Raw genomic sequence first — 17920 nt, forward strand, 5'->3', positions numbered from 1 at the left:
ACTTTGGAACAACTCGATAAATTAATCAACTACCAAGAAATGGTAGAAGAATGTGAGCTATTATGGGGCAAACAAAGGCTCTTTGAAATTGTTAAGTTGCAAATATTTAGTTTCATTAAATTATATTAAAGTACTTGAAAATGCTTTGTGAAATTGTCAAGTTGTAAATATTTAGTTACCAAAATCTGATTATGAATTTTTAAAAGGTAGTAAAACTTCGCAATTAAAGAGGATGTTCGTAAAGGGCCTAACGAATTCTTAATGAGAATTAGTGATTCAACTTTAATTGATTCTTTTATCGCATTAGAATATTGTACATTCTTAATTGGAGAAAAAAAAAAAAAAAACGCTAAAAAATTCATCGCTAGTCATACAAATCAATAAATAATGTTAGACACGCCAACGACCTAATTGAAAAAATGTTAGAAAAAATTCCTCAAATCGGTCAAGAAAATGCAAATGTGTGGATTTTCATTAAAAAAAAATATATTCCAATAATATTATGGTTAAACTTTGCGAGGAAATTACATTGTATACCCACTTTATTTAACTTGTTTTAATTTTCACCTCTATTTTCATATTTTTTTAGATATACCCACTTTTATGGATGATGTCCCCATTAGACCCCTTAAGTTATGTAAATTATATGCTAGACTTAAGAGGGTATATTAGGTAATCCACTCAAAAAAGTGGGTATATTTTAATAAAAAATAACATGAGGGTATTTTTGATTAATAGATACAAAAAAAGTATTTTTCAACTTATCCCAAACTTTGCGTAGGAGTTCCTATTGTTGTTAGGGATAAACTTGTTATTTTTCGGTATTTTTTTTTTTAAAAAAAAAACTATTATAGAAGTGACATAATGGTGTAATAATTACAATGATAATTTTGCCCTTAAGTAGACTATTTTAACTTATTTTGTTTTGACTGTTTTAATGTTCATAATTTAAAGAAGACTAATTAGAATTTTTACCTTTTAAATTTTGATATGAATTTTGACATGTATCAAATCATGCTCTCTGAACTTTTCTGGCCGTTAAAAATTCCTCCTGAACTATTGAGATTGTTAGATTTAAGTACTTTTGTCTAATTTCATTTAATTTTACTAATTCGGTGATTGTTTATGTACTAAATCATGCTCCCCATACTTTGATGTCTAGCAAATTTTACCCTTTGAACTTTGATATGTATCAAATCATGCCCTCTAACTTTTATTCATGTTAGACTTTCCTTACTAAAATTGGACAAAAAGTTTTTAAATCCAACAATCTTAATAATTTAAAGGAAATTTTTAACAGTCTTCAAAGTTCAGGAGGTATGATTCGGTACATGTTAAAGTTTGAGGGACAACAATTCTAATTAGCCTTTAAAAAATAACTTTAATCAATGAAAGAAAGTTTTGTCTCACTTGCAGGGCCGGCCCTGAAACAAAGTGGGCCATAGGAGAAAAAAAAATTTTGGGCCCTTATGTTAGAAAAAATATGGTATTTTTCAAAATCGATAAAAAAAAATGTATAATTTTAAAAGAGGAAAAAAAAATTTCGGCCCCTGAGCTGGGTGGGCCCTAGGCACAGGCCTAGCCCGCCTCTGTCCAGGGCCGGGCCTGCTCACTTGGAGGCCAGGACTATTTTACTATTTAAAAGATACATATATTTATATTTTGGCAATTTATTTTTTTAAATACGTTGGTGTGTTGGTAATAGTCAAGAGATCGATGTTCTTCATGAACCTTAGTTGCCTTGTGAAGATCAACCTTTCGTTATTCAACTCACCCTGGTTTGGCCGAGGCTAAAGTTTGCAATCTAATGATCATTGAAGGTGGGAATTGGGATGCTGAAATCTTGGAGGACTTGTTTGAGGATAGAGATAAGAAGCTCATATTAGACATTTCTCTGAATATTGCACAAGACTTTGACAAAATGACTTGGACCTAAGAAGCTTTAGGTTTATATTCTTTCAAAAGTGCATATAAACTGCTTCAGAAATTACATGGCAGGTGGGAGTCTAATGATAATGCTCATACCGGGCTTACTTTTGGAAGCTGAAAATTCCTCCTAAGGGGAAGAATCTGGTTTGGCGTTCAGAAAAGAGAGTGCCTGCCTACTTTGCAGCAGCTGAGATCAAAGAGAGTTGATGTCCGAACTCTTGGTCGTCTCTTACATCATCATTTCCATCAAAATAACTTAAGGGTTTGGACCATCACCAAAATTATCATGAAAGGGCATTTATGCTACAATATCATCTGCCAATATCATAATGTTTAATTCAGGTAACACATCGACTGTCAACACCTCTGCATTTGTTTCTGGAATGAAAGTCCCAACTTCACTATGAGTAGTGGAGGACTAGGATCGATACAAATATTCTTCTTCACCAAAGACACAAATAGGGGAATAGATTCATTTGACTTCTTCGCAATCATAAACAAATATAAACTTAGACGCTTATCATTTTTTATAACTTCAAGTCGATATATTAGCTTTTTCATGTACTTGTAATTCACTTTTTTTTTTTTTTTTTTTTTTTTTTTTTTTTTTTTGACGCGGTGATCAAAATCACACATGATTCAAAGCGACAATCCATAATCGGCGGCGGCACCACCTCGAACCAGGATAGCTCATCGTCTAACCGAAGGGCATGCTTTGCCAAACCATGAGCTGCAGAATTTCTTATCGCAAGCCACATAGGACAAAACTGCCCCCGGAAATTTAGACAATAAAGCTATAATATCCTCAAACAGCACCCACAGCTCATTGAAACACCCTTCCTTTGTTGATAGCTGAAAAAACAAACAACACCAAGCAAAAACAGGTATTAGAAGAGACAATTCTTGAATTAAACTTACCCGACAAAGTCTCTATAGTCATAGGCCCTCCACAAAATTGACCTACAAAACAACAATAAATAAAACTCTATTACTACATAATTTAATAAAAAAAAAGTTAAAAGAAAATTAAGATAGTAAATAATCCATATTATAATATAAAACAGCTCATAAATATAAAGACTTAAAATACTTATCTGTCAAAACTGAAAGGTCGTTGATGTAGAAGCCAAGAGTACAAAATAAATTACTTCTCTTGTCCATTAACTGTTAAGGGCAAGCCATAAAAAATGGCACGAAAGCCGTGAAAGGCACAAAAATACCCATAAAAGACATAAAAACTATAAATTGTTGTAAAGATTGAATTGAAACAGATTTTTAAAACAATTAATAAAATATATACAGTAAGAATAATTTAATAAAATTAAAACCTAATAAAATAATAAAACACATTTAATATAATATCAATAAAAGAGGAAAATATAATAATAGTAATAAATATTCAAAATCCAACCAATAAATGATGACAGAAACACACAAAATTACGCAATTACTAAATCACTGCCGATAATCACGCCATAACTTCCAACTCACAAAGAAGATTCGAAATGGAGCAAGACACTAGCCACCAGCACCGAACGTTCAACCGTCCTTGGCCACCGAAGACAATCACGAGTCCCCCATATGCTAAACAGTCTCACAAAACCCTGTCAAATTCACCCACCTTTCTCTTCCGATATAGATCGTCATCCTCCCACCGTTAGTAAGACCAAAGACCAAATAAAACATGCAGTAAAAGAAGATATAAAATTAAAATTTGAGAATGTAATAGAAATAAATCTATACTATAATCAATACAGTGGACCAAGAAATAAATTTATATATATATATATAGTATACAAAGAATCTAATAAATATGATTATAACACTATTACAGATGACATACAATCAAACAAAATATATATATACAATATATAAACAAAATAAGTAGATACGTAATAGAAGTACTAACCGATGATACCGTCGACACTGAAGCATCTTCGGCACACTCACCATCTACGGTTGAGAACGTGAAAGAGATCCACCACCAGTGAGAGACCATGATTATACCACCTCTGTCACTTTCCAAAGATTGAGAGACCATGATCATACTACACTTTGTCAACCTCGAGTTCTTCGTACAAAAGCTCAACTAAATGTGAGTAGGTTATGTTTGTATCAATCTCGAATGTCAAATTTTCTGCTTCACTGAAAATCTATTCTCTACTTTCACGCTCGTAAATACCATTATACATCAAAGACGCAAACATAGTTAACCTTGTCATCCACAACAAAAACAAAATTATAAAAAATAAAAACAAAAACACAACATAAAGAAATAATTGCTAAACATGTGTAATATCAGACAACTATCAAACGCAATCGGGCTGTTATCATACTCAAATAATTATATATAAAACAATAACCTCTCATAGCCACATCAGATTAACCATCGGTCTATATCAGACACATAACCCTAACCACTAAACTGAACAAACTATCAGATCTCCTATCATACCTATATCAGACACCATCGAGACATCACTCCTAACCTCTAAACTGAACAAGCTACCGGACCCACTATCGTACTTATATTGGGCATCATCGGGACATCACCCCTAACATCTAAATTGCATAAACTATCAGACCCCTGTTATACCTATATCGGGCACCATCACCCCTAATCTCTAAACTTAACAAACTATCGAACCCCTATCATACCTATATCAGGCACCATCAAGATATTACCCCTAACCTTTGAACTAAACAAACTGTCGGACCCCTATTGTACTTATATTGGGCATCATTGGACTTAACGAAAAAAACCCAAAAACCATAAAATCGCAGAACTTTCCAAGAACAACAATTTCCATAACCAATTCAATAAAAAACATCAACATCTCAGAGATCAAACATCTAAACAACATTCTAAAATATATATAACAACCAACAACAAAAAGAAACAAGAAACACTAATTATCCATAGATTCCTGTAGATGTTTCCTATGATTACCCTTAGCTTAGCGTCTACTTCATTCCACCTCCAATTCGTGCTTGGTGCAACAAAAATTTTCACTTTTGAGCAAGATTTTAGTGATATTTAGTAAAGAGAATGAAAGGTTGGGGGAGATGGTGGAGTTGTCGTGGTGAGAAAATAGAAATAAGAGAATAGAAGTGATGTTATGTTATGAGAGAGATATTTTAGGAACAAAATGTAAAAGTTAGCCTACATTATTTATGGTATGGTACATGGATTTTAGTTATCAATTTTATCCTAACGTAATCATAGAAAATCAAAAGAGCTTTTACACGTTCAAGCTATACCTAGTTATGATTAGAAATGGTATCACCATATAATTGACAACAAAACACACAACAAATGAAAAATGAAAAAAGAATAAAAACAATAATAGATCACAAATGAATTCATATGATAATTAAGAATAAAATTAATTTTAAAATAGAAAATGTAGAATAATGAACTCTCCATAGCACTTTTATTAATCTTTTCTTTTTTTTTCACAAGAGAGAACAAAAAAAATATTATATTTTAATAATATTGAGAAACCAATATTTTGAGGGAAAATGGTACAAAGAGAATATGTCAAGTTCAATAGTAAAAATACTTTGAATAAATTGTTAATTTGGTGATCTCAACAAGCTTGAGAAAGAAGGAAAAATACAAAAAAATCACAATCTTCAGATTTTTTTTTTTAAATAAAAATAAAAAATTCAAACCAATTAGTTGACTACTTATCAATTCAAGTCAAATGTGATCCTTCTTACAAGAATGAAGATAGAGTAGTTGTTGAAACTATACTATAAACTGTGTATGTCATGGTGTTTTTAATTTGACATTTTATAGTGAAAAACTCTCCTACACCGACTCATTCTCCACCGTGATTGTACCCGAAAGACTTCCCTAGAAAATTACTGGTGCCATCATTTCCAAAACCCGGTTTCCCTATATAATTCCCGGCGTGACCAGCTCCTAAGCTCTCTTGACTGTTTCCCATTCCTGCTCCCATTTGCATGGCCTTTTGAGCTTGGTTGAACTGCTGTTGATGGAGGAAAAGCGCCTGTTGCTGCTGCTGATGCTGCTGTTGCTGATGTTGCTGTTGTTGAGACATTGCTGCTTGAGGATGATGCTGCAATTGTTGCATTGTTGACTGAGCTTGCATCTGCATATTTTTTTTAAGGGATCAAACACACACACAAACATTATGTTTCAGAATCACATTTCTTCGGTCAACTCACTTGGGGTTGAGGAGGAGACACCACATCTGGTTGTTTTGTTAGTGTATCAGCAAGATTGCTTAGAAACATCAAGTTGTTTTGAAGTTTAGCTCGATACCTAACATCTTCAAAAATGTCATAATATTCCATAACCAAAATAGTACTCACTAAATCATAGGCAAGACTACAAGAACAATGGATATATTCATGACTTAATAATTGCTTCCATTTCTATTACTGTATTTCACTCCTTTGAGATGTCAGATATTCCAAACAAGGAGGGAAAGAACATCAAACCAAATAAGGTTCCGTCACCTTGGCAGAATCAAGAACCAACACCAAATGATCTATAATTACTGCTACATATATTGAAAAATCCCTTTCAATATCCTAAGCATCTACATATATGTACTACCAAAAGCCACACAGATAAATATATTTCTCATTCTTACTTGTCCTGAAATTCCTCTGTTCTAAGAAGCAAGCATTCCAATCAATACTAATTAGACTTGACATGTCAATCTTACTTTATCTTTTGCTCAAAACTGTAAATTTAAAAATTGCTTTTAAGAATAAACAACACTAGTTTTCAAAACAAAGGAAACAAATATACTCACGGGGCACATTCGTTGAATTTTCCCTGATTTTGATTCTCCATTATAGCTAGAATCAACTCTTTATTCTCCTCTAAGCACTGCATCAATCAATCAATCAAACACAATGTGGAGTCTCTCCACCTTTTAGGTTACAAAAAAGAAAACAAAAGACTGATTTTCTTTTCTTTTCTTTTTTCCTTAGTCTATAAGAAGTTTCAACTTTCTTCATCCATAATAATACCCTTTAAGCAATCAAACAATAATAACATAAACCAAGAACACAAAAGTAACCCAAAATCCAAGATTTTGAAACATATTGTATATGTATATGAATATAACATGGCTGGGCTAAACATAATGCAAGCATATAACAAATATGTATATATATATTACTTACATATATATAAAAAAAACAAATATTGATAACACATACCATTTGAATCCTTTCGGTGCTGAAGTTGAAGTTGGTAATAGGAAGAGAAGGTGGTGGTGTAGCCCCATTCAACATTTTTGTGTCTCTCTTTCAAGAAAAGATCAAAATGAAATCTTTATGAGAACCCTTTAGAGAAATAAGAAGGTAGCCCTAGTTTCCCAAAACCCAAAAGCAAGAAGAAAACGAAATAGCTCTTCTTCTTGACTCGTTGTCTTGTTGAGTTGTGACACCACTATTTTTTGTTACGTTCCGTACAAATACAAACCCCTTTCTCTCTTTCTCTCTCTCTCTCTCTTTGGCGCTAACCCAGAATTTTATTACGTCAAAATAACATAAAAACGACACCTTTTTCTACGACAGTCTTTGAAATTGAAACCCCAAATTTTACTGTCGTTTTGACTTTTGAGTGTCGTTTTTGGTGCTTACATTAGAATTAGAATAGAATAGAAGCCCAAAGGTGAAAACTTGCAGAGGAAAAAGAAAGGAATTTGGGACGAGAATAAGAAGAAGATGGGTTACGTTCTGAGAGTACGAGCTGCGTCATTCTTTGCAGGGGCTGCGGCAGCGTCGTTTTTGGGGATTTACATTCTTCATAACGATTACAAGGTTGCCCATGAAGCAATTTCTCAACAGGTATTGCTTTTTAAATATATGAATTTTGGGGATTTATTTCATTTAGTGTATACATTTTTGCATCTGGTTGTTCTTGAAAATTGATGGGTAATTGATCTTTTTGTTTGGTTTGAGAGATTTTCTTGTATTTTGTAGTTTTAATTTTGGGGAAGTTATAATTTTTTTTGAGTGTAGGATGAAATTTTAGGAAAAATCGAACTGTCTAGATAGTGGGTGTAATGCTTAAGCTAATTGGGTTTGTAGATGATTCTTATGGTTGAAAATGGAAGATTGGAACTTTGAGTTTTTATTGTGGTGTTTTGTGAGTTTCTGGACATGGTGCTTGTTGTGATGAGTAATGGCTTAGTTAATTCGGTTGAGATTGAAGTGTTCACCTATTGTAGAGAGAGAATTACTAGGCATAAATTTCTTTAGGTCATCCATTGAAGTGATGAGAAGTGATGATAGTGTAATTAGGTGATATCTTCCCATGGAAAAGGTTCCATTTTGGTCCATGATAGGAATAATTCTATGTTATTTGAAGAAGGTCAGAGGAGTTAGAAAACAAAATGTTTGATGGGGAAATTGGTTAGAAGATTGTGTGCTATGGTTGCTACTAATAATTTTGGTTTCTCTTTTGTTGAGTTGGGTCCATATACTGTGCTTGCTTGCTGTTAAACATTCCTTAACTTTGATTTCGCTACTGCTCTTTGTATCTTTGATATTGCTTTTCATTCAACAAAAACAAAATGATGTCTTCAAATTTGTTGGCAATGTTTTTAGTTGCATATTTTACTTCTCTTCTGCTTTGTATATAAATGCAATCATGTTTGCTCATCATATTAGAGATCAGGGTCAGTTAGTAGTTTGAAACTGGGTGGTTGTTTTATTTATGTATAAAGAATTCCTTCTTATTTCATTTCTTATGGTCAATTTCCTACTTTCACTATACAACTCTAATTATTCTCTTATAACTTTGTAGTTAACATAGTGTGACTTAGGATCACTAAGCTAAGGAGAAGAATTAAACTTTTTAATACACATATGGCACTTAATTATGATTTCGTCTCTCTATTTGTCCAGATGAAAGGTTTGCACGAGTCATTGGATAGACGAGTTTCGGCTCTAGAAAAGTTGAAACAAAATGAAGCTTTGCAGTCTGCAGAAGCAACTGACTAGGTGCCTTGACAGTGCTTCTGTTTCTTGATGTTGTGAAACTAAAAGTCCATTGTCTCACCTTTTTTCGTTTAGTACCCGAATAATTACAACCCTTGACTGTATGAAGACACTTGTTGGATTACAAATTACTTGATGTCTTCATTATCTGCATTTTGTGTCAGATCAAATTGGTTCTTACATTTGAACTTGTTCCAATATTGCAAATGCACTGTGCATATGCATTTGTTAGTAATTTTTTTGGGAGAAATGAAATACAAATATGCTTTCTTAATTAATTTATTGCCTTACACAACATTTGGAGATCAACATTCCATAACCTGAGACAATGAGATGTCATTTATGGCTGAAAATAGCCTTTTTTTTTTCTACTCTTCACAAAAGACTTGAATTTTAGTATCAAACTACACATCTGACTGGTTCACTTACACTTTAGGATGAGACCAACTTCACTATAAGCAATGTTTAATGGTTTTAAATGTAGTGTAAAACTCATCACAAAAGTCTTTTTTATAAATTTAATTACACCAAACACATTATTAGCTCAATTATAAAATTTTATGATGGGGTTAAGGTTTGGTAGCGGTTAAGCGTTAAAGTTTGGATTAATATTGTGTTTGGTGTAATTAAATTTTTTTTTTTTTTTTAAAGAAAAAGACTTGTGTGTGTTATGTCCCACATCTCTTATTACAAAAATGGTTTGTATAATTTGTTTGATTTAACAAGTGACAAAAATTGCAAAAGAATCCCTTCTTTAAATTTTATTAAAGTTCAAATAATTTGGTATACATATTCTCTTAAACTTTATAGTTAATATAATGTAGAAATTTTAAGAGTTATTATATTGTTCTTCATTCAACAAAAGCAAAAATGATGTCAAAGTAGTTAACCCTAGAATTAATTCAAATCAGCAAAAATATCAATACAAAACACATACAACACTTAATTTTAATTTCGTCTCAAATGAAAAGTCTGTACAAGTCACTGGATATACGAGTTTCGGCAATAGAAAAGTTGAAACAAAATGAAGTTGTGTCTTCATTATCTGATGTCTCTATTATCTGCATTTTACATCAGATTAAATTGGTTCTTACATTTGAACTTATTCCAATATTGCCAATGTACAGTGCATATGCATTTATTAGTAATTTTTGTGGGAGAAAGAAATACAAATATGCATCACTTGTTAATTTATTGCCTTACACAACATTTGGAGATCACCATTCTGTAACGTGAGACAAATTACACATCTGAATTCCCTTTAGGGTGAGACCAACTTCATTATAACCAATGTTTAATTGTTTTGAATGTTATTAGAGTAGAACTCATCACAAAAGTCTTTTTTTGATAAATTTAATTACACCAAACACAATATTTGTTCTATCGCTAAAATTTTATCATCGGGTTAAGGTTTGGTAGCTGCTAAGTGTTAAGGTTTGAATTAATATTGTGTTTGGTGTAGTTAAATCTATAGGAAAAAGATCAAACTACACACCATGTTTAATGGTTTTAAATGTTATTAGAATAGCAACAACCTCATTCAAGTTCAAATAATATGCAGGGCCAATATTGTTCCAAAATGTTATTTGGTTCATTACCAAAGTGATAAACAAAACAATTTACTTCATTTACTACTCATTCCTATCATTCATTTTGATGAGGAATCCTACAACTTCTCTCATTGAAGGTCTCATAGAAGGCAATTTCTCTGTGCATTCAAGTGCTAAATCGAGTAAACTTAGCGCCTTTTGTTGCTCGTTTTCATCCCAATGACTTATTTCCTCGTCGAATAAGCACAAGCAATCACTGCTTTCCTCTAAGCTCTTCCTTGTCCATGACACAATGTCAAGACCTTCTTCAAAGCTTGGATCTACTGCCATCTTTCTGTAGACAAGCTCTAGTAAGATCACTCCATAGCTGTATACATCACATTTCTCTGTCACCCGAGTTGAGTATGCATTCTCTGAATTGCAAAACAAAACAATACATGAATTAAGTTTTGAATCTTCTTACATAAAAAGTTTGGATTGATTGAGAAAAACAGTTTTACCTGGTGCAATGTAGCCCAAGGTTCCTACAATTGCAGACCGAGTAGAGCTTGTTTCCAAATCACTAACTAGTATCCTTGCTGTCCCGAAATCTCCAAGCTTAGGTTCCAGTTCAGAATCCAATAACACATTGTCTGATTTAACATCTCTATGTATGATTTGTGGGACACAATCATGGTGAAGGTAAGAAAGTCCTTGTGCAATACCAAAAGCAATGCGAAATCGTGTTGTCCAATCTAAAAACAAATGAGGTTCACTCTTGTGGAGTGCATTATAGAGAGATCCTCCAGGCATGTATTCTGTTACAATACAACCATAGCCATCTTTGATGCAATAGCCTGTCATTCTCACTACATTTCTATGTCTAACCATGCTTAAAGTTCTCATCTCAATTATAAAGTTTCTATCAGACAAATTCACCTTCTTTACTGCCCAATGCTTTCCCGAGTTCTTCGATTGTATCTTGTAAACTGTTCCATGCTTTCCTCTACCGATCACATACTTCTCGTTCCATCCTTCGGTTGCAAGCACAATTTCTTCAAAGTTCAAATCTTTTGGCAAGAATTCACTTTTTGGTTGACATTCAGGCAGCAAAGACTCATCAAGATTATGTTTTTGTGTCAAGACGCGAACTACTAATGCATAGATGACAGTGCAAAGAAGTGTCACTGAGATCACCACGCCTATAACAACACCAGGAATAATTTGGCTTCTTTTCATGGAAACTTTGGCCTGTTCACAGTTCTTAGCCTCAGTTCCTAGTAAACAAAGCTCTTGGTTGCCAATGAAAGAACCCGGATATGAAGCAACTAGTTTCATCCAAGCAGAGGGGATTTTCCCAGTGAGATGATTAAATGAGATGTTGACAAAGATTAGGGAGATCATGTTACTAAGTTCAGTTGGTAACTCACCAGAGAAGTTGTTGCTTGAGATATCAAGAATTTGTAGCTTGTCTAAGTTGCCAACACATTTCGGGATTTGACCAGAGAGCCCATTATAACTGAGATTAAGAATTGTGCTGAAATGGTGAAGTTCAGTCAAACTACAAGGAATGGAGCCTTGTAACATGTTGTTACCAAGTTGCAGTTCATTGAGGCTGTGAAGAGAAGAGAAAGTGTCTGGAATAGGACCGGTTAGTCTGTTCTGTTCGAGGAGAAGACTTTGCAACTTTGTCAATGATGTGATGATCTCTAAAGGGATCTTTCCTGAAAGATTGTTCTTGCTGAGGTCAAGTTTTATGATGCTTCTGCAATAAGTTAACTCAGTGGGGATGCTTCCCATCAATCTGTTGGATGAAAGTCTAAGAATTTGAAGATTCTGAAGCTTTCCAAGCTCGGAAGGTAGAGACCCGGATAGTTTGTTTCTTGACAAATCAAGCATTGTGAGATTTCTCCAATCACCAAATACTGAAGGTATTGTTCCCTCAAGCAAGTTATCTTGAACCTCTAAGAATGAAATCCCTGAATTATGATTCATATCAGCTGGTATAGTTCCTTGAAGAAGATTGTTACTAAGAATCACTCTTTTGAGTGATGAACATGCTGCAATCTGTCTTGGAAAACTACCATTGAATCGGTTATGTCCAAGGGTCAAAACCGAGAGGTTATTCCCGTTGCATATCTCAAAAGGGATCAATCCAGTTAGCAAATTACCAGTCAAATCCAGTTTCACTAATCCAGGAGAGCTGTATTTCCCAAGCTCCAAAGGTACCTCACCGGTGAGTTTGTTGTGAGCCAAAGAAAGAAACTCAAGTTTCTTCAAATGGCTTATCTCAGATGGGATTTCACCACTCAAACTGTTGTTATAAAGAGCTAACTCCACAAGGCTGCTCATTGTCCCTATGTTCTGTGGAATAACACCTTCCAACTTGTTATTGAACATGTAAAGAACCTCGAGCTTCTCGAGTTTGAAAATCTCTTTCGGGATCACTCCTCCAATGAAGTTGCTCTGAAGCCTAAGTTCAGTAAGTGAACTGCAGTTTCCAAGTTCAGATGGTAAAGAGCCATTAATCATGTTATCAAAGAGCAACAAACTCTTCAAATGCTCGAGTTCTCCAATCGAATGAGGAATCCAACCCGAAAGGTTATTAGCTGAGAGTACTAATGTATTCAGCTGAGAGCAATTAGCAATGCTCTCAGATATTGTCCCATTAAGCTTGTTTTCTGAAAGAACAAGCTCCTTTAAACTTCTCAGACCCCATAAGCTTTCCGGGATTTCTCCCTCTAAACTGTTTGAATCAAGATAAAGAATTTCGAGTTGGAAAAGATCACTGAACATCTCTAGTGGAATAACTCCTCCAAACTTGTTATGAGAGGCTACAAAAGCAGTGAGGTTATAACACCTGCTTAGAGTGTTTGGTAATGATCCAGAAAATGAATTCTCATGAATCCAAAGATCAGAAATTTCACAAGATTGAGGAAAATCTGGTAAAGACCCAGTTAAGTTGTTTGTGTTTAGATAACAAAACTTCAAATTTGGCAATGAAAAGACTCCACTTGGTACCTGTCCTGTGAAGTAATTGTTATGAAAACCAATGTACTCTAGTTTGATACAGAAGCTTACCTCAGCAGGTATATCACCAGAGAGTGAGTTATATCCCAAATCAAGCTTAGCTAATCTCTTATTAGATTGAAAAAGCTTAATTGGGATTGTTCCATTAAGGTTGTTATCATTAAGAAGAAGTGTCTTGAGTTGACCACAGTTGTTTCCAAGCTGTTGAGGAATCCCACCACTGAAATTGTTACCACTTAGATCAAGAGAGACCAACCCTTTATGGAGACAGAGATAAGTAATGGAATTGTTCAACACACCAGACAAGATTAAGCCTGAGAAATTCAAAGCCTTGACTTGAAATTGAAAACTCTTGTTTGTGTAACAAGAAACTCCAAACCATTGACAGTGTGAAGAAGAAGAAGAAGAAGTAGAATTGGAGAGTTTCCATGGTAAAAGATGTTGAGATTTCTTGGGAAGGCTTTCATAGAATTGTATAAGGAAATGGGCAGGTGGAGATAATGAAAAAGATGAAACAAAGAAAAAGATGAAAGAGAATGTAATAACATTATATGAACTTAGCAAAAACATTGGTACAAATTGTTGAATTTTCTATCACTTGTTTTCTTTCTTATGGGAGTTAGTGAACAGCAAAACAAAAATGATAACAATGACAAAATTGGGTTCCATTCAAATATGACAGATCAGTCATTTTCTGAACCTTTTAGCTAAGAAGACAGATAGAATCATAGAATAAAATCAGGCTTTGATTCAAAGAAAAGTTTCCATAATGGGGGCCAGGTTGTTAACTGTTAAGTCACTCAAAAACACTTATAAATTGAATAAGGAAGGTAAGTGTGGTGAGTGAGTGAGTGAGTGAGCTTGTTTGCCAAAACATTATGAAATCTAATGATGTTGTTTCCAAAACATCAAGCCATTTATGTCATCATAGACTTTACTTAATATGATTGAAGAGAGCACCACCAAAATGGTCAAAATGAACACTTTAGTAACTGTTAAAGTCAACAATAAAATTACACTTTTGCTTTGAATAAAAATAACAATAATGGCTCCAAAGATAGATTTTTGTATTTTGGAGTTGTAAAAAACAAGATCATCTCCTACCAACCCAATTTGGGCCATTTTGGGGTTTTTCAAACAAAGTAGTGTACATGGGCCTAATAGTGCTAATTATGCTACTACAAATGAATTTTCCTTATTGGGCTCTTAGGTTTTGTTGATGGGCCTAAATGGGGCCTTTTTTATAAAAGAAAAAAACTTTACATTTATACCATTTTCTTAGCACAATACTTGCAAATAACACAAGCTTGTCAAAATCTGCAGTCATTTTGCATATTTTTTATTTTCATAATTCTTTACAAAAATAGCATTTCCAACACACTCGATAATTTATTAAATTTACTTGACACCCTTTGTCAAAAAATTAATAAATAAAAATTTACTTGACTCCCCAAATAGAATACTAGAGATAAAATTACTATAAAAAAATTGCAAAACAACAAATAAAAATATCTTTTTTCCCAATGACCTTTTCATTTTATATATTTGTATATTTATATTATTGATGAAATGATTGGGAAAAAGTGTGAGGTAATAAACTTAAACTTAATAAGAGAGAAGAAGAAGTGGAAGAAAAGAAAAATCACATGTGAAGAAACTCAATAAAGGTTTCAATAGTCAATAGTTTCAATCAACAAAGACAAAAGTTGTGGGGTTTTCTTTCTTATGACAGATGGAATACACCTAAGTCCGTACATGAACCTCTTTTTTTTTATTTTTAATTATTTTTTTTCATACCAATAATGTCTTCAAAAATAGAAATAACAAATAAAATAATTATTCATTAATATGTATAGTAGAGTAGGCAAAAAAAATATATAGAATTGGTAAAAAGATAAAACAAGATTGAAAAGATAAACCTTCCCTTTCCCTTTTTTATTTATTTATTTAGTTTTCTAATTTAAATTGGGAAAAAGAATTGAGATGGGGACCATATGTAAGTAGTAAGTATGTGGTGTGGTTCCTTAGAGATAAGGAGCCCATCCCTAAAGAGATGCTTTTGCAGAAGATATATATGTATATAAGTAATGGTATTTTTATTTATAATATTTACTTAAATATTACACAAAATAACATGATAATATCTTTAAACCAATCATATTTATTTATATGAGATTTACATTTCCAAAAAATAGTCTTACATTATTGTGTGTCATCCTATAATTTTACATATCCACAACAAATATCTTATTTTTAATCATAATAAAATATATAATTAAAAATAAAAAAATTATAATTAATTATAAATTACCATTCATATATTATGATTAAAAAATTTATGGCTAAAAATATTAATTACAAAAATTATAATACTTGTTGTGACTAAAAATAAATTAGTAAAAACTTATATCTAAATACTATGTTTAGTTACAAGTAACTTTTTTATTGTGACTAAAAGTCAAATTTAGTCACAAAAATAAAAATTGTCACTAAAAGTGGTCTTTTTTATATAGTGATTGCCTAAGAGCATTTCTAGTAGAGCACACATAAAGAAAAATACTACTTTAATAATGTTCTAAAATATGTACTAAATTAAACACTTGCTAAAAGTTATATTAAATTTGACACAAGATATAGTATTTTTTGAAAGGAAATGGCAACTTTATTAACATAAAGCATCAACTATTACAATAGATAAAACTTCAGTCGGAGCATTACTCTCAGTGAAAATACAATTTGGATAAAAACAAGAGCTACGAGCAAGACAAACATCAACTTTATTTACAGAACGTTTGACAAAATGAACCTCAACAGATTTCAAAGAGGTCAAGAGGATCTTGCACTCATAAACTAATAAACCAAAAGGAGAAGGCATGGTACCACATTTTATGCAAGAATTAACGTTGTGTTAAATTTAGCCCACACTAAATATTAATTTTTTATTTACTATAATACTACTAATTATTATAATTAATTGAATTTTACAAAATTTTACTTTCTTTATTTACAATATTAGTATTATTTAAACAATAAAAAAAATTATATATTCTCAATAAAATATTCAATGACCACCAACATAATTAATTATTTTTAGGGGTTATTTTACAAATATACAAAAATAATAAAAAAAATTACAAAAATACGGTTGTACAGACTTTTAAATATTTTTTACAGTTTTTATAATTTTATAGAAAATACGGTCTTTTGATGTATTTTTATATTGTACTCTTGTTAATTTGTTGTTGATTTTTTGTTATTTGTATGTCATTTTTTGTTATTGTTTTAATAATATTTTTCAATTACTTTTGCGCAGTTTCTTGTTGTTTTCGTGTTATTTTTATAAAATGTCATAAAAAATATTAAAAAAAAAATTAAACATAAAAATGTAAAATTCTTTCTAGAAACAATATTTTATGTGATGATTCTTATTTTTTACTTATCTTACATCTTATATATTAGAACACAATTATAAATAGTATATCAAATATAATGCAAACTAATTTTTTATGCCAAAATTCAATACAAATTTTAGATCTAGCATTAAAGATGGTTTAAAGGTATCATATTGGGATTGGCTAGTAATATTTCAAAAAAATTATTATTAAATTATATAAGACTTGGTATCTAATAATATTAATAATATATGTATACTTTAATATTTTTCTATAGACAAATGCATATATCTTCTTTTTTTTTATTAATTTAATATTGAGTCTTATATATATTTTAATTTAATAATTATTATAAAAATTCACAATCACTTAGAAAACGTTATGGTAATATATTGTTATTTGTATAATTAAATATTTTTAATTTATAATAAAATTATAATAACTACTATTAAATATCATCACTCAAGATAATATTAAACACCACTCAAATAATAATAATAATAATAATAATAATAATAATTTATATTAGAGTGGGGTGTTTCCTTGGCGGTGGTAGCTTGAATATCACTAATAATTAAAAACAATAAAAGAAAAGAAAAAGGAATGGGCATGTTCTTATTTTATTCCATTGTTTCTTTGTTGGAGACAAGTCTATATCTTTCCAAATTTTCAAAAATACCTTTCATTACATAACATAAATAACCAAAACAATGAATGAACCTTTCTAATTTGTCAGCCTAATTAATTATCTCACTAATGTTTATTAAATATTTAGTAGTGATAGATATGAGATCAATGAGATTCAAATTAAGTTGAATTTTGTTGTGACATGACATATTTATATATCATAGTGTTTAAAAGTCAAATGGGTCCATTTTTTATTCATTAATAGTAAAAATCACCAACTATGTTCCTTGTAGTTGGAGCAAAAAGATAATATGGAGAAAGAAATAACAAGATTTATTAGATTTTTTTTTCTTATTTTTTGGTTGGGAAAACTAAAACAAAGTAGTAGAAGAAGAAAAAGTGAAAGTACCAAACCAAGTTGAT

General features: G+C 31.7%; 3 protein-coding genes across 4 annotated transcripts; 1 reads left to right on the forward strand and 2 right to left on the reverse strand.

Annotated features, from left to right (window-relative positions):
- Positions 1-5470: 5470 nt before the first annotated feature.
- Positions 5471-7382, reverse strand: LOC115717328 (GRF1-interacting factor 1). Of its 2 annotated transcripts, XM_030646300.2 has the most exons (4): positions 7132-7382; positions 6720-6796; positions 6124-6220; positions 5471-6047 (listed from the first exon to the last, which is right to left on the reverse strand). In XM_030646300.2, exons 1-4 carry the CDS (start codon positions 7204-7206, stop codon positions 5754-5756), a joined length of 543 nt encoding a protein of 180 aa, XP_030502160.2. In that variant the 5' UTR covers positions 7207-7382; the 3' UTR covers positions 5471-5753. The 2 variants fall into 2 exon arrangements, with proteins under 2 accessions (XP_030502160.2, XP_060963483.1); XM_061107500.1 differs by lacking the exon at positions 6720-6796 and having other exon boundaries at positions 7132-7256.
- Positions 7383-7628: 246 nt separating this feature from the next.
- Positions 7629-9197, forward strand: LOC115717329 (uncharacterized). Its single transcript, XM_030646301.2, has 2 exons — positions 7629-7764; positions 8827-9197. The coding sequence occupies exons 1-2, from the start codon at positions 7642-7644 to the stop codon at positions 8920-8922; spliced, it is 219 nt and encodes a 72-aa protein (XP_030502161.2). The 5' UTR covers positions 7629-7641; the 3' UTR covers positions 8923-9197.
- Positions 9198-10438: 1241 nt separating this feature from the next.
- On the reverse strand, positions 10439-14079 carry LOC115716502 (LRR receptor-like serine/threonine-protein kinase GSO1). The gene is made up of 2 exons (XM_061107501.1): positions 10970-14079; positions 10439-10882 (listed from the first exon to the last, which is right to left on the reverse strand). The coding sequence occupies exons 1-2, from the start codon at positions 14046-14048 to the stop codon at positions 10551-10553; spliced, it is 3411 nt and encodes a 1136-aa protein (XP_060963484.1). The 5' UTR covers positions 14049-14079; the 3' UTR covers positions 10439-10550.
- Positions 14080-17920: the final 3841 nt, after the last annotated feature.

This window comes from Cannabis sativa, unplaced genomic scaffold, assembly GCF_029168945.1.
Source record: "Cannabis sativa cultivar Pink pepper isolate KNU-18-1 unplaced genomic scaffold, ASM2916894v1 Contig2, whole genome shotgun sequence".
Lineage (NCBI taxonomy): Eukaryota > Viridiplantae > Streptophyta > Magnoliopsida > Rosales > Cannabaceae > Cannabis > Cannabis sativa.

Coding starts and splice junctions, on each gene's coding strand:
- LOC115717329 (XM_030646301.2), top strand. CDS start 7,642: ATGGGTTACGTTCTGAGAGTACGAGCTGCGTCATTCTTTGCAGGGGCT. Junction 7,765..8,826: donor ATGAAGCAATTTCTCAACAG/GTATTGCTTTTT, acceptor CTATTTGTCCAG/ATGAAAGGTTTGCACGAGTC.
- LOC115717328 (XM_030646300.2), bottom strand. CDS start 7,206: ATGTTGAATGGGGCTACACCACCACCTTCTCTTCCTATTACCAACTTC. Junction 6,797..7,131: donor GCACCGAAAGGATTCAAATG/GTATGTGTTATC, acceptor TGATTGATGCAG/TGCTTAGAGGAGAATAAAGA. Junction 6,048..6,123: donor TGTCTCCTCCTCAACCCCAA/GTGAGTTGACCG, acceptor AAAAATATGCAG/ATGCAAGCTCAGTCAACAAT.
- LOC115716502 (XM_061107501.1), bottom strand. CDS start 14,048: ATGTTTTTGCTAAGTTCATATAATGTTATTACATTCTCTTTCATCTTT. Junction 10,883..10,969: donor CTTGGGCTACATTGCACCAG/GTAAAACTGTTT, acceptor TTTGCAATTCAG/AGAATGCATACTCAACTCGG.